Genomic DNA, 17,147 nt, shown 5'->3' with positions numbered 1-17,147 from the left:
AAACTTTACCATAGTATAATGATTAAATCCAGGAAATTAATATTGGCACAATACTATTAATTTAACTACAGAATGTATTAGAATTTCACCAGTTTTTCCTCCTAATGTCCATTTTGTGTTTCAGGATCTAGTCAAGGATCCCATGGTTCCATTTGTGCATTTAGTTGTTACATCTCCTTAGTCTCCTGCGATCTGTGACTCTCGTCTGATTTGTCATTATGACCTTGACAATTTTGAAAGTATTGGTTAATTGTTTTATAGAATGTTTCTCAGAATAGGTTTGTCTGACGTTTTCCTTAGTTACATTAGAAGTCTGTTTTTGGTAAGAATACTGCAGAAGTCATGTGTCCTTATCAATGTATCAGACTGGGGTCCAGCATGTCAACAAGTCCTATTACTGGTGACGTTAACCTTGATCACTTGGCTAAGGTAATGCTGCTGAGTTTCTTCACTCTACAGTTGTTATGTTTCCTTTTGTAATTTACAAATAGCTTGAGATATTTGGAGACTATGTTAATGTCCTGTATCTCCTCAAACTTTTGCCTACTGGTTTTGGAATTTATTGTTGGATGTTGCCTGTAATGATTATTACTGTGGTTGCTTAATGGTAACGTTGTATTTCCCTGATTCCTTCTTCATTTATTAATTGAAATTTTTCTGTAAGGAAGAGCCATTATTTCTCCCTCCATTTATTTATTTAACTATTTATTTATATCAGTATGGGCTCGTGGGTATTTCTTTCCTTCTATGGGTTCTATTACTCTCTTTTAATTTTAAAGTAGGAATAAAAGATTATAAGTTTAAAAAGTACCTGCAAGTACAAAATAAGAGACACATTTCTTTCATGAAATTGAGCTTAAGGTGCTAATTACGGAGTGCCACCATCAATAGCTAAAGGCACGTGGCAAAATTGCTGATTTCCCAGCCTATGTGATAGTTGTTAGTACCATGCTTGGGACCAACGAAGTAAAGGAACAAGAAACAGGTGCCATTTGGCAATAGTGCTATTGGTAGACACAAAGGCATCATGAAAGATGTTTATACAAACAGTAGAATTCCAAAGACTAATAAGTAAAAAAGCATTTCCTGTGAATTTATGAATAAACAGATATTAGTATTACTCAGTTAATAACACTGATTGAAATTATTGAAAAGAAATGCTTGGAAGCACATCATTTATTTTGTAAAGAAGTACCAAATAAAACTCCTGCACGTGAAGTATTGAAAGTGATAAAATATTGAAACTCTGAAACTAATAAAATATTACAGCTCTGTTGGGATCTGTGTTCTGGTTGTGTGGCTGCAATAACAGAAAAGTGTAACATTGTATTTGTCAATAAAAGAAAGGAAACAGGTATAGATTTAAGGGACAATTGTACTCTAGAAGCACAATTTAAATGTATCAAACCATCCAGACTAGTGGCAAGGAAGATTTCATCAGGAAAAAAACGATACACACCCTGCCATTTGCTACCACTTACCTGTGTGAACAGAGTTTCTTATTGATGGTGGCATCCAAAGAATTTGAAGAGATAGATCATGGTTTAAAAGGCTTGAGTAGACATTTTAAGTGTACAATCTGTTTTAAAATAAATATCTCATATATAAATTCAATATTTAGTGCTTCTCATAATACTTTGTATTTTAATTTAAAAAAATAATACATTTTCCCACAAAGCTTATATAGTCATTATAGAATCCCCTTGAGTTTGCCCCCATGTTGAAACAATGCAAAAAGTTGGGGAACATTGGCTTTCGAGTCTGGAACCCAGCCCTCTGGTCTTGAGAGCAGAGGTGAAGACCTCTGTTTGTGAATTTGTGAGTAACCTTGGACAGTCGCATCGAGTAGGAGAAAAAACAGATGCAATGATGTTAACCACTGTGGACTCTAGACCTTTCCTCAGTTTTCTAGTGGTAGAGAGAACCCCGGTGATGACTGAAATTTACCTTCCCTTTTATAGGTTGGTCACTGTGGGGGACTGAGTGAGCAGACTTAATTTGATTTAGGTAAATGAATGTGACATTTCTTACAGCTGACTGTAAAATGCAGTAACACTACACTGTCATGGTGGCATGAGAAAAAGTGCAGGTGGATTGCAGGGCACCAGGAAGTCAAGTGCTCTGGTGACAATGGTGATTTTACAGATGATGGAGCCAGCTGGCTTCTTTGGACAGGTATGAAGACCATGCAGGAGAGAAAGATAAATTGAAACTGTGAATATCTCATTGAGAACAAAGTGGACAATCAGCAAGACTTCATGGCAGAAGGAATCCCTCATTTCTTGCAGTTCCAGGGAAGAAATAAATGAAAATGGAGCTTAGTACTTCCTGCTTAAGTGCTACAGTTGTGCAGGATCAATTAATCACTTAACCTGCCAGGTTTGTTATGCCGAAGTCAGGGTGCTGATGGGGAAGGAGTCGACTCTGAGACACCACATGGGGACATTTGATCAGACATATATATATGAGTTGAGAACTTTGAACCTTCATATGTCCTTGAGGCTCCATTGACAACTGAGGTAGACAATCACTGTCCTTTCCCACTGCATGTGAAGCATTTCAGTGTCTGCACCTGAGCCAAGTTGCCTCACAGGCTAATGCGAGTTCTCCTCATGACCCCCGTAGAGCCCTGACAGGGAATTTGCAAGGCTACTGTGAAAGCAAATGGCCTAAACTCCAAAAATGTTAAAGAAACTTGTCAACTGGGTGTTGTTCACGGAAATATATTGTAAATGTGTTCAACCAAGATTGGACTGAATTTGTCAATAAGGGTGGGCCCATCTAGGATTTGGGATGCAATGAACTGATTTGAACACCTGGAGGTGATGTTAGTTTATTGTCTGCTAGGTTAACTAATGGAAGCTTAGATGTGGTGGTGGTTTACAATAAGTAAGGCTGAAATACTATCATTTCTTTGACATAATGTAATGATCCTTAAAGTTGGAGCTTTAAAAAACACTGATGCTTGAGTGACTCCCTGGAGATTCTTATTTAAGTGGTTTGTGTTGCCATGTGGGCAGAGGGATTTAAAGAATCCTCAGGTGATTTTCACATGTTGCTAAGGTTGAGTGATTTCTGTACAGGAAACTCAGGGATGAGGATGCTGGAGTACATCTATTATGTACAATCCACACAGCTGTCCATTAATCACACACCTCAGGATGACCATAGAAATGTATTGACAAGGGGCACACTGGCATCCAGGAGAGCTCACTGGACTTCCCTCTCTAGGCTGGAGGTGATGGTGTGGGTGCTGCAGCAGGTTTGCAGCTCTGATGGGAATGAACAGGATTGCAGAGTGGAAGAGGCCAGATGGTGGCACCTCTCATCAAAAGCAAGGTGAGTGAAATGATCACAGTTAACCACAGGGGCAGGATACTAACTAGAGTATTTGAACTTCAGGATCCTGTGGCAATGACAAATTCATCTCAGGGTCTGTAGAAATGAAATACATGGAAAAGCTTCTAAGGTGCTGCTTAACACATATGGGAGGAAGGTTTTTAGGTCTGGTGTACAGAAAAAAACTCAAATTGCTGTAGTGGAAATGAACGGCTTTTAACCCAATTTCCAGGTCTAAGGAAGATCGAAGCCCTGGATTCCTAAGATGAAGGTCAGGTCCGTTTGAGGGGGAGCTTTGCATAGTGGCATGTTATGGTCTGAATCGTGTCCCCTCTTAATTCATACATTGATGCCCTAACCCCCAATGTGACTACTTGGAAATAGGGCCTTTCAAGGGGTAATTAAGGTAAAATGAGGTTATAAGAGTGGATCCCTAATCCAATATGACTTCATAATGCGAGGAAGAGACACCAGGGATGCACACAGGATCATGTGACAACAGAGAGAAGGTGGCCACCTGTGAGCCAAGGAGAGAGCCCTTAGGAGATACCAAACCTGTCGACACCTTGATCTTGGACTTCCAGCCTCCAGAACAGTGAGGAATGAAGTTCTGTTCTTTAAGCCACCCAGCCTGTGACATTTTGTTATGGCAGCCTGGGCAGACTAATACACGGTGACTGGAATATAGTAAGAATCTTTCCCCAAGCCTTCCTCAGACATACCATTTATCAGGGCTGGGAGAGCAAAATAGTATCTGAGGGTTTCAGATACTGCTTCTGTATTGATGGAAATCTCCAGGGGCAAAAAAATGCCACAATGGTCCATCAATCACAGCAAAGGATTATAAAGCAGAGGAGACAGATAGATTTTGCCTGAAGAGGCAGCCTGAGATTATTTCTTTGGGCGCAAAATGTACAGCGCAACAAGATAAATTTAGTGACCGGCAGCATGTCCACACTGGGTTCCTTCTTATAAAGTGAAAGTTATGGAGAGAGGGTCAAGGGGAAGCCCGTAGAGTTTCTCCTGACCCTCTGCCAAGATGATAAACCAGAAACCCAAAGTAAAACTCCATCCCTGGGGGAGTGACTAGAGTTAGTGTCACCATCACAGACTTGAAAGATATTAGGGTATTAATTTCATATCTCCACTTAATTTGCCTTTTTGCTGCTACAGATACTACATAGGTTGTGGAGAATGCTAGTAAATCATTACAATTTTTTTCATTTTTTTTTTGTTATTTTATTTTATTTTAGATTCAAGGAGCACACGTGCAGGTTTGTTACCTGGGCCTATTGCATAATGGTGAGGCATGGCTTCTGGTGTATCCATCAGCCACACAGTGAACATTGTACCCCGTAGGTGATTTTTCAGTTTTTGCCCTTCTCCCACCCCACTCCACTGTGGAATTGTCAGTGTCTGTTATTTTCATCTTTATGTCCATAATGTACCCATTGTTTAGCTCCCATTTATAAATGAGAGCATGCAGTGTTTGATTTTATATAGAAGGGCAGAAAGGGATCACATTACTGGCTGGGCTGATTGATTCTAATTGCTCAGGGGGAAATTGGATTGCTGCTGCTCAATAGAGGTAAATAGGACGATGTCTGGAGCCCAGGAGATCCCCCGGAGCATGTCTTGTTACTCCAGGGAATCTCTTGCTTCTTTTATGTCTGGTAGTTTCAGTCAATGGAAAATTGAAGCACCCAATAAAGAAGAGCACTGAGGACCTGGATTGCGCAGAAATGGAGGCTTGACTCAACTGTAAAGTGAAGAACAGCATCCAGCAGAGGTGCTGGCAGAGGGTGAGGGGAACATGGGATGGGTGGTAGAACAAGGCAGCTGTGATTACCAAACTTGGCTTTGGTGAGTAACTATAGAAATCAAGGAGTCTTGATGTTCTATTTAACTGTTTCCTCCCTATCCCTGCCTTTTTCTCTAACCACCTTACATGAGTAACACTGGGAGTGGCTTTTAAAAGTTTCAGATAGGAGTATGATTACATTGACCTAATGTGATGATTCAGAATTTCACCATTTCACCTGTGAGAGGGAACACAAATGTCTTACCCCAGAAAGAAGAATATGGACCTGAAGGGCAAGAGGCATGGACTATGCTGGATAATTTCCAGTTACCTTTCCAAATCCACTCTCCATGCTTCTCTCCTGGCTGTCTGCCCAGGAAGCTGACCTGCATCTGTGTGGGCTTCCTTGCCTTCTGGCTTCTGGTTGCCCTTGGCTTCTGAGTTTGGCCAAGCGGGAGTAGTGAAAGGAACGTGGAGAATGGGAAGTGTCATGTCAGGTTCAAATCGGCGTACTTGTGCTAACTTGAATGGGAGTGGGGGTGAGGGAAAGAGGTTTCACAGTGACTCAGTGGCCAATTAGATGCTTACAAATTCATGGCTTATTGCAAGGCTTTCATATGCTAGCAATCATGCAAATATATTTTGCAGGGTGTCAGAGAGAGGTGGTTGTCGTTGCTCTTTTCCTGGTAGGGCTCCTGGTGGCGATGCCAGATAGAAAAGAGGACTGAGTTCTCATGAGCAGAGCTTCTACAGGCATCTCGCCATGGCCAGTTTCTTTGTCGTTTTTATGGCCCTGTGCAGGAGTGTCCGTAGTCATGATCTCAGCAGCTTTTGGCTTTGCTTTCTTTTTTTTTTTTTTTTTTGAGACGGAGTCTAGCTGTGTCGCCCAGGCTGGAGTGCAGTGGCCAGATCTCAGCTCACTGCAAGCTCCGCCTCCCGGGTTCACGCCATTCTCCTGGCTCAGCCTCCCGAGTAGCTGGGACTACAGGCGCCTGCCACCTCGCCCGGCTAGTTTTTTGTATTTTTTTAGTAGAGACGGGGTTTCACCGTGTTAACCAGGATGGTCTCGATCTCCTGACCTTGTGATCCGCCCGTCTCGGCCTCCCAAAGTGCTGGGATTACAGGCTTGAGCCACCGCGCCTGGCCTGGCTTTGCTTTCTTGTCCAGTCTTGGGAGTGCCTGACCACAGCAGGTATATATAACATTATCCCCTCAGATGTATATGTTTATCACTTTGAGGGGTCAGCAATTTCACTGCAGGCTGAGTCACTTGTCACAGGTGACTCCATTTTAAAACATCTAGGATCACAAAACGTTATACATTATTTATATATTAGGAAGAAAATGAGGTCAGGGTGTTTACAGTTAGGTGCTATGTCATGACATTTCAGTCTGCACAGGTGATGGTGGCTCCATAAGATTGTAACGCCATATTTTTACTATATTCTTTCTATGTTTAGATATGTTTAAATACACAAATCATTACTATTCTGTTACATTTGCCTAAAGTATTCAGTATAGTATCATGCTGCACAGGTTTGTACAGGAGCAATAGACTGTACAATATAGCCTAGGTGTGAAGTAGGCTGTGCCACCTAGATTTGCGTAAATTCACTCTATGGTGTTTGCACTATGAAACGTCATTAAGCCATGCATGACTGTATTCCCTGGTTCCTTTCCTATGGGGTCACTGCAGGCTATTTTTCTTGAGAAGGTCACAGCTCCTATTAGGTAGCCTTGTTCACAAAGTTCTCTCTCTCTCTGGGTTCTAATAACCTCCTCTTGTCCTTTCAGACCTAGGGATGGCCAGAGATATACCCCACTTTTAGTAGCCTGAGGTTCTGTACTATGCCTTGGGATTTCCCTGTACTCTACCCATATCTTTATAAGTAACTCCTTCATTACATCTACCTCCAATTACCACATTTGAACGTGTCATCTGTTTTTTGTTAGGACCCCAATTGACACAGCGTGGCTCCCAAGTTGGTCCAAACAGACTAGAAAGACTTTGATAGATGTCGGGGAGCCATTCCTTTTTTCTACAAGATGTGAATGACTGAGCACACAGTTCTGACTGACACGGGCAGCCCTCTTATGATCTTGGAGAAACCTGGCCTTAAGTTATGAATTAAATTTGAGGCCAGAGAGAATTTTTAAAAATGCTGGTCCTTGCTCACCTCATAGAATTATCAGGTCAGCAACTCTGATAATTAATAATTCTGGACTTCCAATTATGTAACCTAGTAAATATTTTTATTTTTTAAGCCACTTTGAATAGGATTTTTCAAGTTTTGAAGCTGAAAATAACTTAAATTGATAGACTCTTACAAGTATACATATGAGGTCAAGGTTAAACACATTAATATTTTTAATAACCCCTACAAAATTGCTTTCCAAAAAGTCTGCGGTGATTCACACAGACATTCATGTGGTGAGTGAATCTATTTTCTCACACTATGGCTTACCATCTTTTTAATTTGTGCCTTCCTGATGGGTGGAAACTGAATCTCAGTATTACTTTGATTTGCATCTTGCTAATTACCAGTGTGGTTTACTGTAATTACTTATATTTATTGGACATTTATATTTTCTACTCAGTGAAATACTTTTTACATCGATTGCTCATTTTCCTATGAAATTATTTGCACTTTTCCTGCTGCTTAGTAAGAATTATTTACAAACTATGGATATTAATTATTTGTTAGATGTGTTGCAGATATCTTATCTTGGGTAGTCTGTCTTTTAAAGTTCATTTCATGATGTGTTTTGTCCAAATTTCTAAAATTTGGGTGACATTCAATTTATCATCTTTTTTTTTTTTTTTCATGGATTTTGCACTTTGTGTGACTTGGGGCAAAGAAGGCTAAGGGTTCTCTGTCATTTGGTTCTTTGTCTAGGAGTTTTAAACTCTAGGCATTTAACCTAGACCCCTTCCTCAGGTCTGAGCATCAGTTAGGCAGAGAACCCGTCACCCCCAACTCATATCTGGAGATAAGTCCCGTAAAAGCCCTCCTTTGAGACCCTAGGTTCTTTTGTTCCCTTTTGTTTCCTTCCTGTAGTTGTTACTATCCAGGATACCACATCAATCCCTTAATCTTCTTTGGCCTTCCAACACATGTGTTTCTAGTTCCTTTTATTCAATTCCCTTTGTTTGCAATTCCTAGCATGGATTCTGCTTTCAGAGGGATCCCAATTGGAAACTCAGGCTTAAGGGATTTGGGGTGTCAAATGATGGGGATTTTGGATGCTGTTTTGTGATGAACATCCCAAGAAAGGAAATATGTTGACTGATGTGTAATGGAGGGGATCTTTAACAGGGCAGAGGAGACTCAAGTGATGTGGCATTGGCTCAGGTTGACTTCAAACATAAGTGCACTTGACATTACCATGCTCTCTCCTGGGGTCACAGAAACACTGGAAGCCATAAGTGATAGAATTGGGGCTATGGCAGGAAAGGATCGTGTTCTACCAAGGCCAAAAAGGAGATGAGGGTGAAAAGTAAGAGATATTGAGTCAGGAGACTCTGCAGGGCTGGGAAGAGGGGCTCATGGATGAGCTTATCTGGAAGTTCTGTCTCATTCTTTGTGCTTTTCTTCCTTACAGATGGGTAAACCTGAAGCTGTTAGTGCTTCAGGTCCGTCTCCTAAAACTCACTTCACTCTAGTAGTTAACTTGTATCTCAGTCAATGTTTAGGCTTGGCTACAGAAAATAGGATGGGGTATATAAACAAGATATAAAAATAACAATTACCACTGATCAGGAACCTAGAAATGTCCTGCATTAATAGGGCAGAGGGTGGGGGATAAGTTGGCATCTGGGGCACAGATTTGGGAGAAATCACTGCCCACCTCTTTACTTCCTTAGGCAGTTCTGGAGTCCACTGCATTTTGAGGGTGCCTGAGACCAGGACTGCCTCAGTTAAAAGACCAGTCTACATAGTCCCTGTGGCTCCCCATGTGGATGGAGCTGAAAGAGTGTTAGGTAGGGGAGCTCTACTGCCTGGCTCTCCATTCAGGTGTGGCCTTAGGTGGGGTAGTTGAGAAATGCCATAGGGACCTTGCCTGAGACGTGTGGCTAATTTGGCTCTTACAGGATGCCTTTAGCCTGACTGCAGAGGGCAAGGCTCCCGGTCCCAGGAGATGGAATCCCTGACATGAGAGTGCCTGGCATTTCCAGTTCTAGCTCCAGAATGACATGAAAGGAGAGCTGAACTCCAGGGAAGTCCCTTGGTTTCCTCTTTATGAGAAACCTAGGATCTGTCATCAACCTCATTTCCTTGTGGTTGATTTTGTGTGGGTTGGCTCAACACTTATTTCTCAGGGAGCCCGGATGGGTCATACTTGTGCTAATTCTGTGATTTCTTCCTCCGAGCCTCACAGGATCTTCTGGTAGGAGGAGCTGGTTTTCTTTCATGTCATACGTTTCTCATGTCCCACCCAGGAAGCTGGGGCCTCCCTCTCTGCTCATCCAGATAAATGATCCAGGCTCTGTTAGAGCCCATCACTGCCCTTGGAAGCTGCTGGAGCCACGTTTCGGTCCCCTGGACTGTAGATAAAGGCCCTTTCTTGCCAGGTATAGTCAATAGCTGGAAAGCCTCTTCTCCGGCCCTCTGGAGTCTTTCCTCTCGTCTGTGCTTTGGGGCTTAACGAAGGGAAGGGTCACATCAGGCTGGCTCTGTGCGCTTGTCCTGTGTGGGGCTGCTTGTCACTGGGGAGTTGCTGGGATCCTGGCAGATTGGCCCTGGCAGGACCCTCCCCTGCTCCTAGGCAAAAACAATGCCGAAGAAGGGGTGGAGGCTTCAGAGAAGAGGAGGCATGGGCATCAGGTGTCTGTGGGTTATTCAAAGTCAAATTATATGCCTGACCTTCAAACTCCTAGGGGAGACACTATCATACTCTCTGGATCTCCAGGTGGAGGAAAATTCTACCTGCCCTCCCTTTGCTGATGCTTCCTTCAAGTTTTGTCCCAGATGTGGCTCAGAACTTCTGACCAGAGCTTCATGTCAGGCTAGGTCTCCCAGCTCCCTGTCTAGAATGAGGGCCTGAGGAGCTAGTGTCCTGGAAGGTCTTGGAAACATCTCCATAGGAGAGGTTCAACTCTCCTATGTCTGCCTTCACAGGTGCTGAGACAACCACACCATGAGAGGCACTCCAGGAAACCCTGCTGGTGGAGGAAGGGCCGTCTATCAGTCAAGTGAATCATGTGCTGTTGGGATGGGGCTCTGGAGGCTTAGACCCTCTGCACTCACGCTATCTCCTGTGGAAGCCCCAGCCTTCTCTCTCCTCTCTGTGCACTGCCCTTCCCACGTGGTGCTGCTCACCTACCACTGGACCCTGGGCTTCTGGAGGGTGGGAGCTATTGCTTAGTCACTGCTCCAGCTCCAGTCCCCAGCATCGGACCAAGCACAGAATAGGCACAAAAGAGGGTAGCTGGGCCTTGGCACACAGGTTCTGTGAGATGGCCCATTGCCCTCTGTCTTGATAGTTTGCCCTCTTAACCCAGTGACTTCCCTTGGTAGCCCTTGCCTTCCTCACCAGAGCTCACAGCTTCACTAGAAAGAAAGGCTGGGCTGGTGGGTGAAGTGAGTGTTGCCAGTTTGGGGATGAAAACTCCACACCTTCCTTACATAATGGCCTGGGTTAGATACTTTTCTCCTGGGTCTAGTAAAGCAGCCTTGATTATAATATTTCTTCATTTTTTTCTCTATCCCAAAATCAGTGCGTACACCTATTACTGGGACTATTAATGATTTGAATCAGCAAGTGTGGACCCTTCAGGGTCAGATCCTTGTGGCAGTTCCACGAAGTGACAGTGTGACCCCAGGTGAGTGGTCACCCTGTGTCTGCCCCACTGTTTGCTCTGCTGTGACTGGGAAGCTGGCACCAGCCTTTTGTAAAAGTGTGACTTTACAATGGGGCCTACCTAGAGTGGGGAGAATTTCACACCTAATAGGGAAGAGAAGTCAGGGAGAACTTTGTGTTCCACTAAGATGAAGAAGCCAGAGATGGTGGAGGAGCCTCTTAGGGAATAGGAAAGCTGCTTTCAGTCATCTGAAGCCCTGTCTTATGGAAGAGGAGTAGCTTGTTCTCATGACTTCAAAGTGTCCTAAAATGACTAAATGGGTGAATACCACAGAAAGCCAGGTTTCAGCATCACATTGGGAAAAACTTGCAAAAAGGACAGAGCTCTCCAAGAATCAGAGGGGCTACTTGGTGTAGGAGCTCCCTATCTCCACGTGCTCAAGCAGAGGTGTGAGAATCTCAAGAGCATACTCTGCTGTCTGCTTAGCTCTCTGTGTTTGCTTATTTACTAGGGCACTGATTGGCACATGGTATGAATGAATGAATGAAAGAAGAATGAATATGGAGGTTGACCATTTGGTGGGTCTAGTTGGGATTACACTCTTCGGCTCTCTTCCAGATCCACTTGAGGATACTGCCTTGCTAAATCAAATAATCTTTTCTGACTTCAAAAGAAAACTGATACCATCTCTCCTCTTATCTTTACAGTCACTGTCGCTGTTATCACATGCAAGTATCCAGAGGCTCTTGACCAAAGCAGAGGGGATCCCATTTATTTGGGAATCCAGAATCCAGAAATGTGTTTGTGTTGTGAGGAGGTTGGAGGACAGCCCACGTTGCAGCTAAAAGTGAGTAACTAAGAAAATATTTAAAAAGCCTTTTCTTTTAGAAGTGTTTGGTTGAATACCTAATTTTAGTATTAAAAAAGAAATAGTCTCATTTTCCTAAGCATATTTATTCCCAGCCTCTTTTAAGTTATGTGCATGCAATACAGTTTTCTTTATATCCTGGCTGTCAGTAGTTGAGGTCCTCGTCTTGCCTTTTTTTTTTTTTCAAGCCAAACTGTATCTAGCTTTATTAAATATACTTTCCATAAACAATCATAGTATTTCAGGCAGGATATGGGCAGACAGTCATTAACAGTATACAGTAACCTTCAAACTCCCGTCTTCAATGGACTACCAAAAATCAGAAAGCCACTATAAAACTCGATGAAGTCTTCATCTGATGCTCTGAACAGGGAACGTTTAGAGTGAGGGTTGACATTTCACATTTAGCATGTTGTTTAACAACTTTTCACGAGCCAACCCTGACTTTCAGGAAGTGAAATGAAAATGGTTGCCTTTATCTGAAGATCCACAATCTAGAAACAGAACCACTGCTCTTTTGACAGGTGCCATCTCAGTGGCATCACTGGAAAGTCCAGAGTGCCTGACACACTGGTAACCAATGATTGAGGGTCAGGTCCTAACAGATGTCTGGGCTTAAGGGAGTTAAATCTATGCTGAAAGATGGAAAGGGAGAAGAGGACATAAAAACGAATTTGTTTTCTATACCACAAGGCTTTTGTGCCAAGGTGGCCGTGTGTGTCAAAGTCAGGGAATCCCTCCTCCTGGGATCCAAGAGGAACTCTCTCAAAACTAGAAGGGAAAAGCGTCTTCCCCACATCGATCCAGCTTTGGAGACATTCTATTAGTGACATATGCCCCTTCCCCCCAAAACTACAATGAAGTGTTCTGTGTGCTAACAGCATAGCTTAAAAAAAAGTAAAACAAAAAGCTGCATTTCTATAAAACTTGATAAAAAAAATAGTATTTCAAACTGTACAGTCACCAGAAGTACACAGTTATCCAAAATGCACACACTACGCTTGGCATCTGCAGCAGCTTCAGCTTTCTGTGCCTGCCCTGTTTTGGCGTCTCCATTTTCTGCAGGGTTATTCCCCTCCTTGCCAGCATCAGCTTTTCCCTTTTTCCCTTTGGGTACCTTCTCTCCCTTCTTTGCAGGGGCATTTTTAGGCTTGGGCTCTGGATTTGGAGGAGCAGGTTTAGCAGACAACTTTGCGGATCCTCTCTGTGGTTCATCCTTCACCTTGGCTTACCTCCTTTAGCATCCCCTTCAGCCTTTCTCTTGGGCATGGTGGCAGTGACCCTGAGGGGATGTAGGAACTGGGTGCGGGATGCAGCGGTGTGCGGGTTTTGGTCAGTCTGGGGGCCGTTCTCGCCTTTTCTTCACACTGCTCCGTCTTTCTTAACCTTTGATATATTCTTGGCCATCATTTCTTCGAGTATATTCTCACCCTTATTTTCCTTTTGGAATTCCTATTCATCCATCATTGAAAGTTATGGATCTCACTTCAGTATCTCACGATATCTCATCTAATTTTTTATACTTTCTATCCCTTCATTGCTTTTTAAAATTTTGGTGTTGCATCTGGAAGAATTTCTTGCTTTGCTCTGCCAGCTCATGGTTACATTTTCAGTGTTGTCCCTTCTGGAAATCATCCTTTTATAGCCTTTCCTGAAATTTCAATCTTTACTGTTTCATTCCCAAGCTCTCTGGTTTGTTCTTCTTCTATTTTTTTTTAATGACTGTTTGTCCTTGTTCCACAAACTTCAGTTTAATTCAATTTGATTCAACTCAAGCCAATTCAATTAAGCACATGAACAGGCACTTCCTGGCCTCCAGCACTGCGTAGATGCTTGAGATACAGCTGTGCACAGAATGCAAAGAACCCTGACCACATGGGGCTTGGATTCTAGTGAAAGGAGAGAAATGGCAAGCAATAAATGTAATAGTAGCTAAATTTGTGCTATGTTAGAGGTCTTTACCTCTCCTAGAAAAATAAAAATGGTTAAAGCAGGATAGATAGACCAGCAGTACCAGGAACACAGGCAGGGTCAGGATGCAGTGGTGAATAGTGCAATAGGCATCATTGCCTAGGTGAGATGTTAGCAGGGAGTAGAAAGAGCTAGAGAAGTTAGTCAGCAGCTGTCTAGTAAGGGCACGTCCCAGGACCAGTGAGGACAGGTGTGCAGGCGTGAACCGAGGAATGAGTCCAGAGAGACAAAGGCAGACATGAAAGGCTTGTCCTTTTCAAGGACTCAGCCTTGCAATCTGAGTGAAATGGGAAATACCAGAATGTTTTGAACAGAGGAATGGTGTGAAGGGGCTTAGGTCTATAAAGGATCTCTCTGGATGCTTGTTGATCTTAGACTGTGGCGGGAAAAGGTGAAAGTCCTTCGGGAGACTATGAGGTGATCTAGGTATGATTTGATGGGCCAGGACATAGCAGCAGAGGTGGGGAGAAGTGAGTCAGATTCTGGTAGTATTTTAAGTGGAGGAAACAGGACTGTGAGTGTGATCAATAAGGTCAGGACTGAGAAGGACATTTTCTACTTTGTCCTATCAGCTAAGTCACCCTTATGTTGTGCCTTTGTTCTCAGATGGGGACTAAGAATTGACCATTGCGTTTGGCAATGTGTAGGTCTTTGGGAACCTTGGCAGGAGCAGTGTTGGTGCTGTAGTGGGGGCACAAGCCTGGATGGAGTAAGTTTAGAGAGAGAAATTACAAGAAAGAAATCAGAGACCGCAGATATAGACAGCAATTGCAAGAAGTCTTCTGCAAAGGGGAACTGGCGGTGGTGGTGGGTAAGCAAAGTAGTTAATTTGTTTAAGATGGTAGAAATGACATCATATATGCTGATGGAAATGACTAAGAAGAGCAAGCAAAATTAATGGAGCACAAGAGAGCAGGGAGAACGGCTAGAGGGATGTCCTTAAGTTGCAAGTGCAGATGGGACCTTTCACCCAGTACTCCTAAAGCGGGGAGGTGCAGATGTGGGTGCCACGTGCCGGGAGCCCATGTTATGGGGTGGTTTGTACAAGTCTTCTTCTAATTACTTCAGTTTTCTCAGTGGGTAGGAAGTTGAAGGTGATGATGGAGGAGGTATGGGAGTTTCAAAGGAGAAAGCATTCTTCCATTTATTAAACAGCAAATCTCTGTTGAGTAGAATGCTGGGGGCTTTCCTCTGCGTTGAGGAATACAGTGATGAACAAGTCTAACAATCATTCTGGGATTGATAAATAAATATGCTAAGTTTAGATAGCAGTTGGTGCTAGTGAAGAAAATAATGCAGGAATGTGATCGCAATGAGTGGGAGTGGGGGATTCCAAACCGATTTTGGCTGGGATGGAATGTCCAATGAAGCTCTCCCCAAGGAGGAGACCCAGGTATTGGGGAGAAGCCAGTCATGGGAAGATGAGGGGCTGGTGTGAGGTGCAGGGAGAGTAAGTGCCAGGACCCTGGCTGGGAACAGCTTGGTGTCTTGGAAGGCAAAGAAGAAGACAGGTGTTGTGGGGGCAGAATGAGCATGCAGGAGAGTGGTAAGAGGGCAGGGCAGCAGGTAGGCAGGAGCTAGGTGGCGTAGACCCTGTGGGCTTTGCTGAGGAGTTTCACTGTAATAACAATAGAAAATCATGCAAAAGGGTATCATAACCTTATTTATTCACTTCAGTTTAAAGTTCACTTACCTGCCTTGTGGAGAATGATTATTAGAGAACGGAGTAGGTTCAAGGAGAACATTTAAAAGGTCACCCTAATTGTCCAGGTGAGAGAATGATGGCTGGGATTGGGGTTAATGTTGTATGTGGAGTGCAAGAAGTGACTCGATTCAGGAAATATTTTGGTATTTTGGAAATAGAGTCCACAGGCCTTGCTCCTGGGTTAGATGTTAGGGGGTGGGGAAAAAAAAAAGACATGTCAAGAATGACTCCTAGGTTTCTGGTCACTCAAAGAATCAGATTAACTGGAAGCCATTAATTGAGTAAATTAATGGCTCAATTTATGAGCCATTAGTTGGGAGAATTACTATTCTCCCTATGGGAGAAGAACTTCCCACTCAGAGTGGAATGTAGCTGAATTACAGATAATTTCTGTGTCTCTCTTGAGATCTTGAACACATGCAATTTACTTAGAAATACTTATTTTGCCTAAATATACAATGCACATACATACAAATATTCAGACATATAGAATATAGTTCCATATACAATACAGAAGGCATTTTCTGATTGCTCTATTTACTTTCTTTGTTTGATACAAATCCTTTGATTTGTTAGACCCTCTTGTGTCTTTATCATTGATATTTATCTTTCTCATGTATTTGGCAATTAGTCAGAAATTCATACCCTAACCTGGCTGTCCTTTGTCATACCAGTGGTTCTTGCAGGGTAGTGGCTCTCACTGTCGTGGTATTGGTAAGGGAGGTAATTTCCAGTTTCTTCCTTTTCCTAAGGGTCCCCTCAACCTCTTGTGTGAGAAGAGTTCTCACTTGCTGTTCAAGTGTGGCTGCTTGTTCATTAAACTCTCCCTTGTAAACTTCCTACACCATCTCTAGATTTGAGGGTGGGGGCCTGGAAGGTAAAATTTCATGTATGTTTACCCTGCTGCTCCTTCAAAATGTGTGTTTCTCCAGGCCTGCTCTAATAGATGGATAACATTTTCTGGAACATTGGAACACCTATTGAATTATTATGAATAACCTTGAATATCTCAAACAGCTTTTGTTTCTCCTCATGGGTACTTGTTCTCACATTTCAGGAGCAGAAGATCATGGATTTGTATGGCCAGCCCGAGCCTGTGAAACCCTTCCTTTTCTACCGTGTCAAGACCGGTAGGACCTCCACCCTTGAGTCTGTGGCCTTCCCAAACTGGTTCATTGCCTCTTCCACGAGAGACCAGCCCATCATCCTGACTTCAGAACTTGGGAAGTCATACAATACTGCCTTTGAATTAAATATAAAATAACTGAACTCAGCCTAGAGGTGGCAAGCTCGTCTTTGTCTTAAAGTTTCCGGTTCCCAGTGTGTTTTCGTCTACATTTTCTTACTGGTGCTGAGATGGGAGCAAGGCTGCTGTTATCATCTCATTTTATAAAGAAGAAGAAGCAATTACTTCATAGCAACTGAAGAATAGGATGTGGGCTCAGAAGCAGGAGAGCTGGGTGGTGTAAGGCTCTCCTCTCAAGCTGATGCTGTGTAGGCCACAAGACAACCGCATGAGTGACTTTAAGACTCAAAGACCAAACACTGAGCTTTCTCCTAGGGGTGGGTAGGAAGATGCTTCAGAACTCCTGTGTCTTACCCACGATGGCATGACTAGCATGGAGCTGATCTCTGTTTCTGTTTTGCTTTATTTCCTTTT

The 17,147-nt window shown here is 43.1% G+C and overlaps 1 protein-coding gene across 7 annotated transcripts; it reads left to right on the top strand.

Annotated features, from left to right (window-relative positions):
* Window positions 1–318: 318 nt before the first annotated feature.
* On the top strand, window positions 319–16,760 carry LOC105471783 (interleukin 36 gamma). 7 transcript variants are annotated; one of them, XM_071077052.1, is made up of 8 exons: window positions 319–429; window positions 3,232–3,339; window positions 5,017–5,128; window positions 9,582–9,713; window positions 10,261–10,343; window positions 10,860–10,964; window positions 11,651–11,790; window positions 16,545–16,760. In XM_071077052.1, the coding sequence occupies exons 5-8, from the start codon at window positions 10,280–10,282 to the stop codon at window positions 16,749–16,751; spliced, it is 516 nt and encodes a 171-aa protein (XP_070933153.1). In that variant the 5' UTR covers window positions 319–429; window positions 3,232–3,339; window positions 5,017–5,128; window positions 9,582–9,713; window positions 10,261–10,279; the 3' UTR covers window positions 16,752–16,760. The 7 variants fall into 7 exon arrangements, with proteins under 7 accessions (XP_070933153.1, XP_011722807.2, XP_070933152.1 ...); XM_011724505.3 differs by having other exon boundaries at window positions 5,017–5,141; XM_071077051.1 differs by having other exon boundaries at window positions 5,017–5,141; window positions 9,521–9,713.
* The last annotated feature ends 387 nt before the right edge of the window (window positions 16,761–17,147 follow it).

Source organism: Macaca nemestrina, chromosome 13 (genome assembly GCF_043159975.1).
Source record: "Macaca nemestrina isolate mMacNem1 chromosome 13, mMacNem.hap1, whole genome shotgun sequence".
NCBI classification, from domain to species: Eukaryota; Metazoa; Chordata; class Mammalia; order Primates; family Cercopithecidae; genus Macaca; species Macaca nemestrina.
This window is presented reverse-complemented; position numbering and strand designations above follow the sequence as displayed.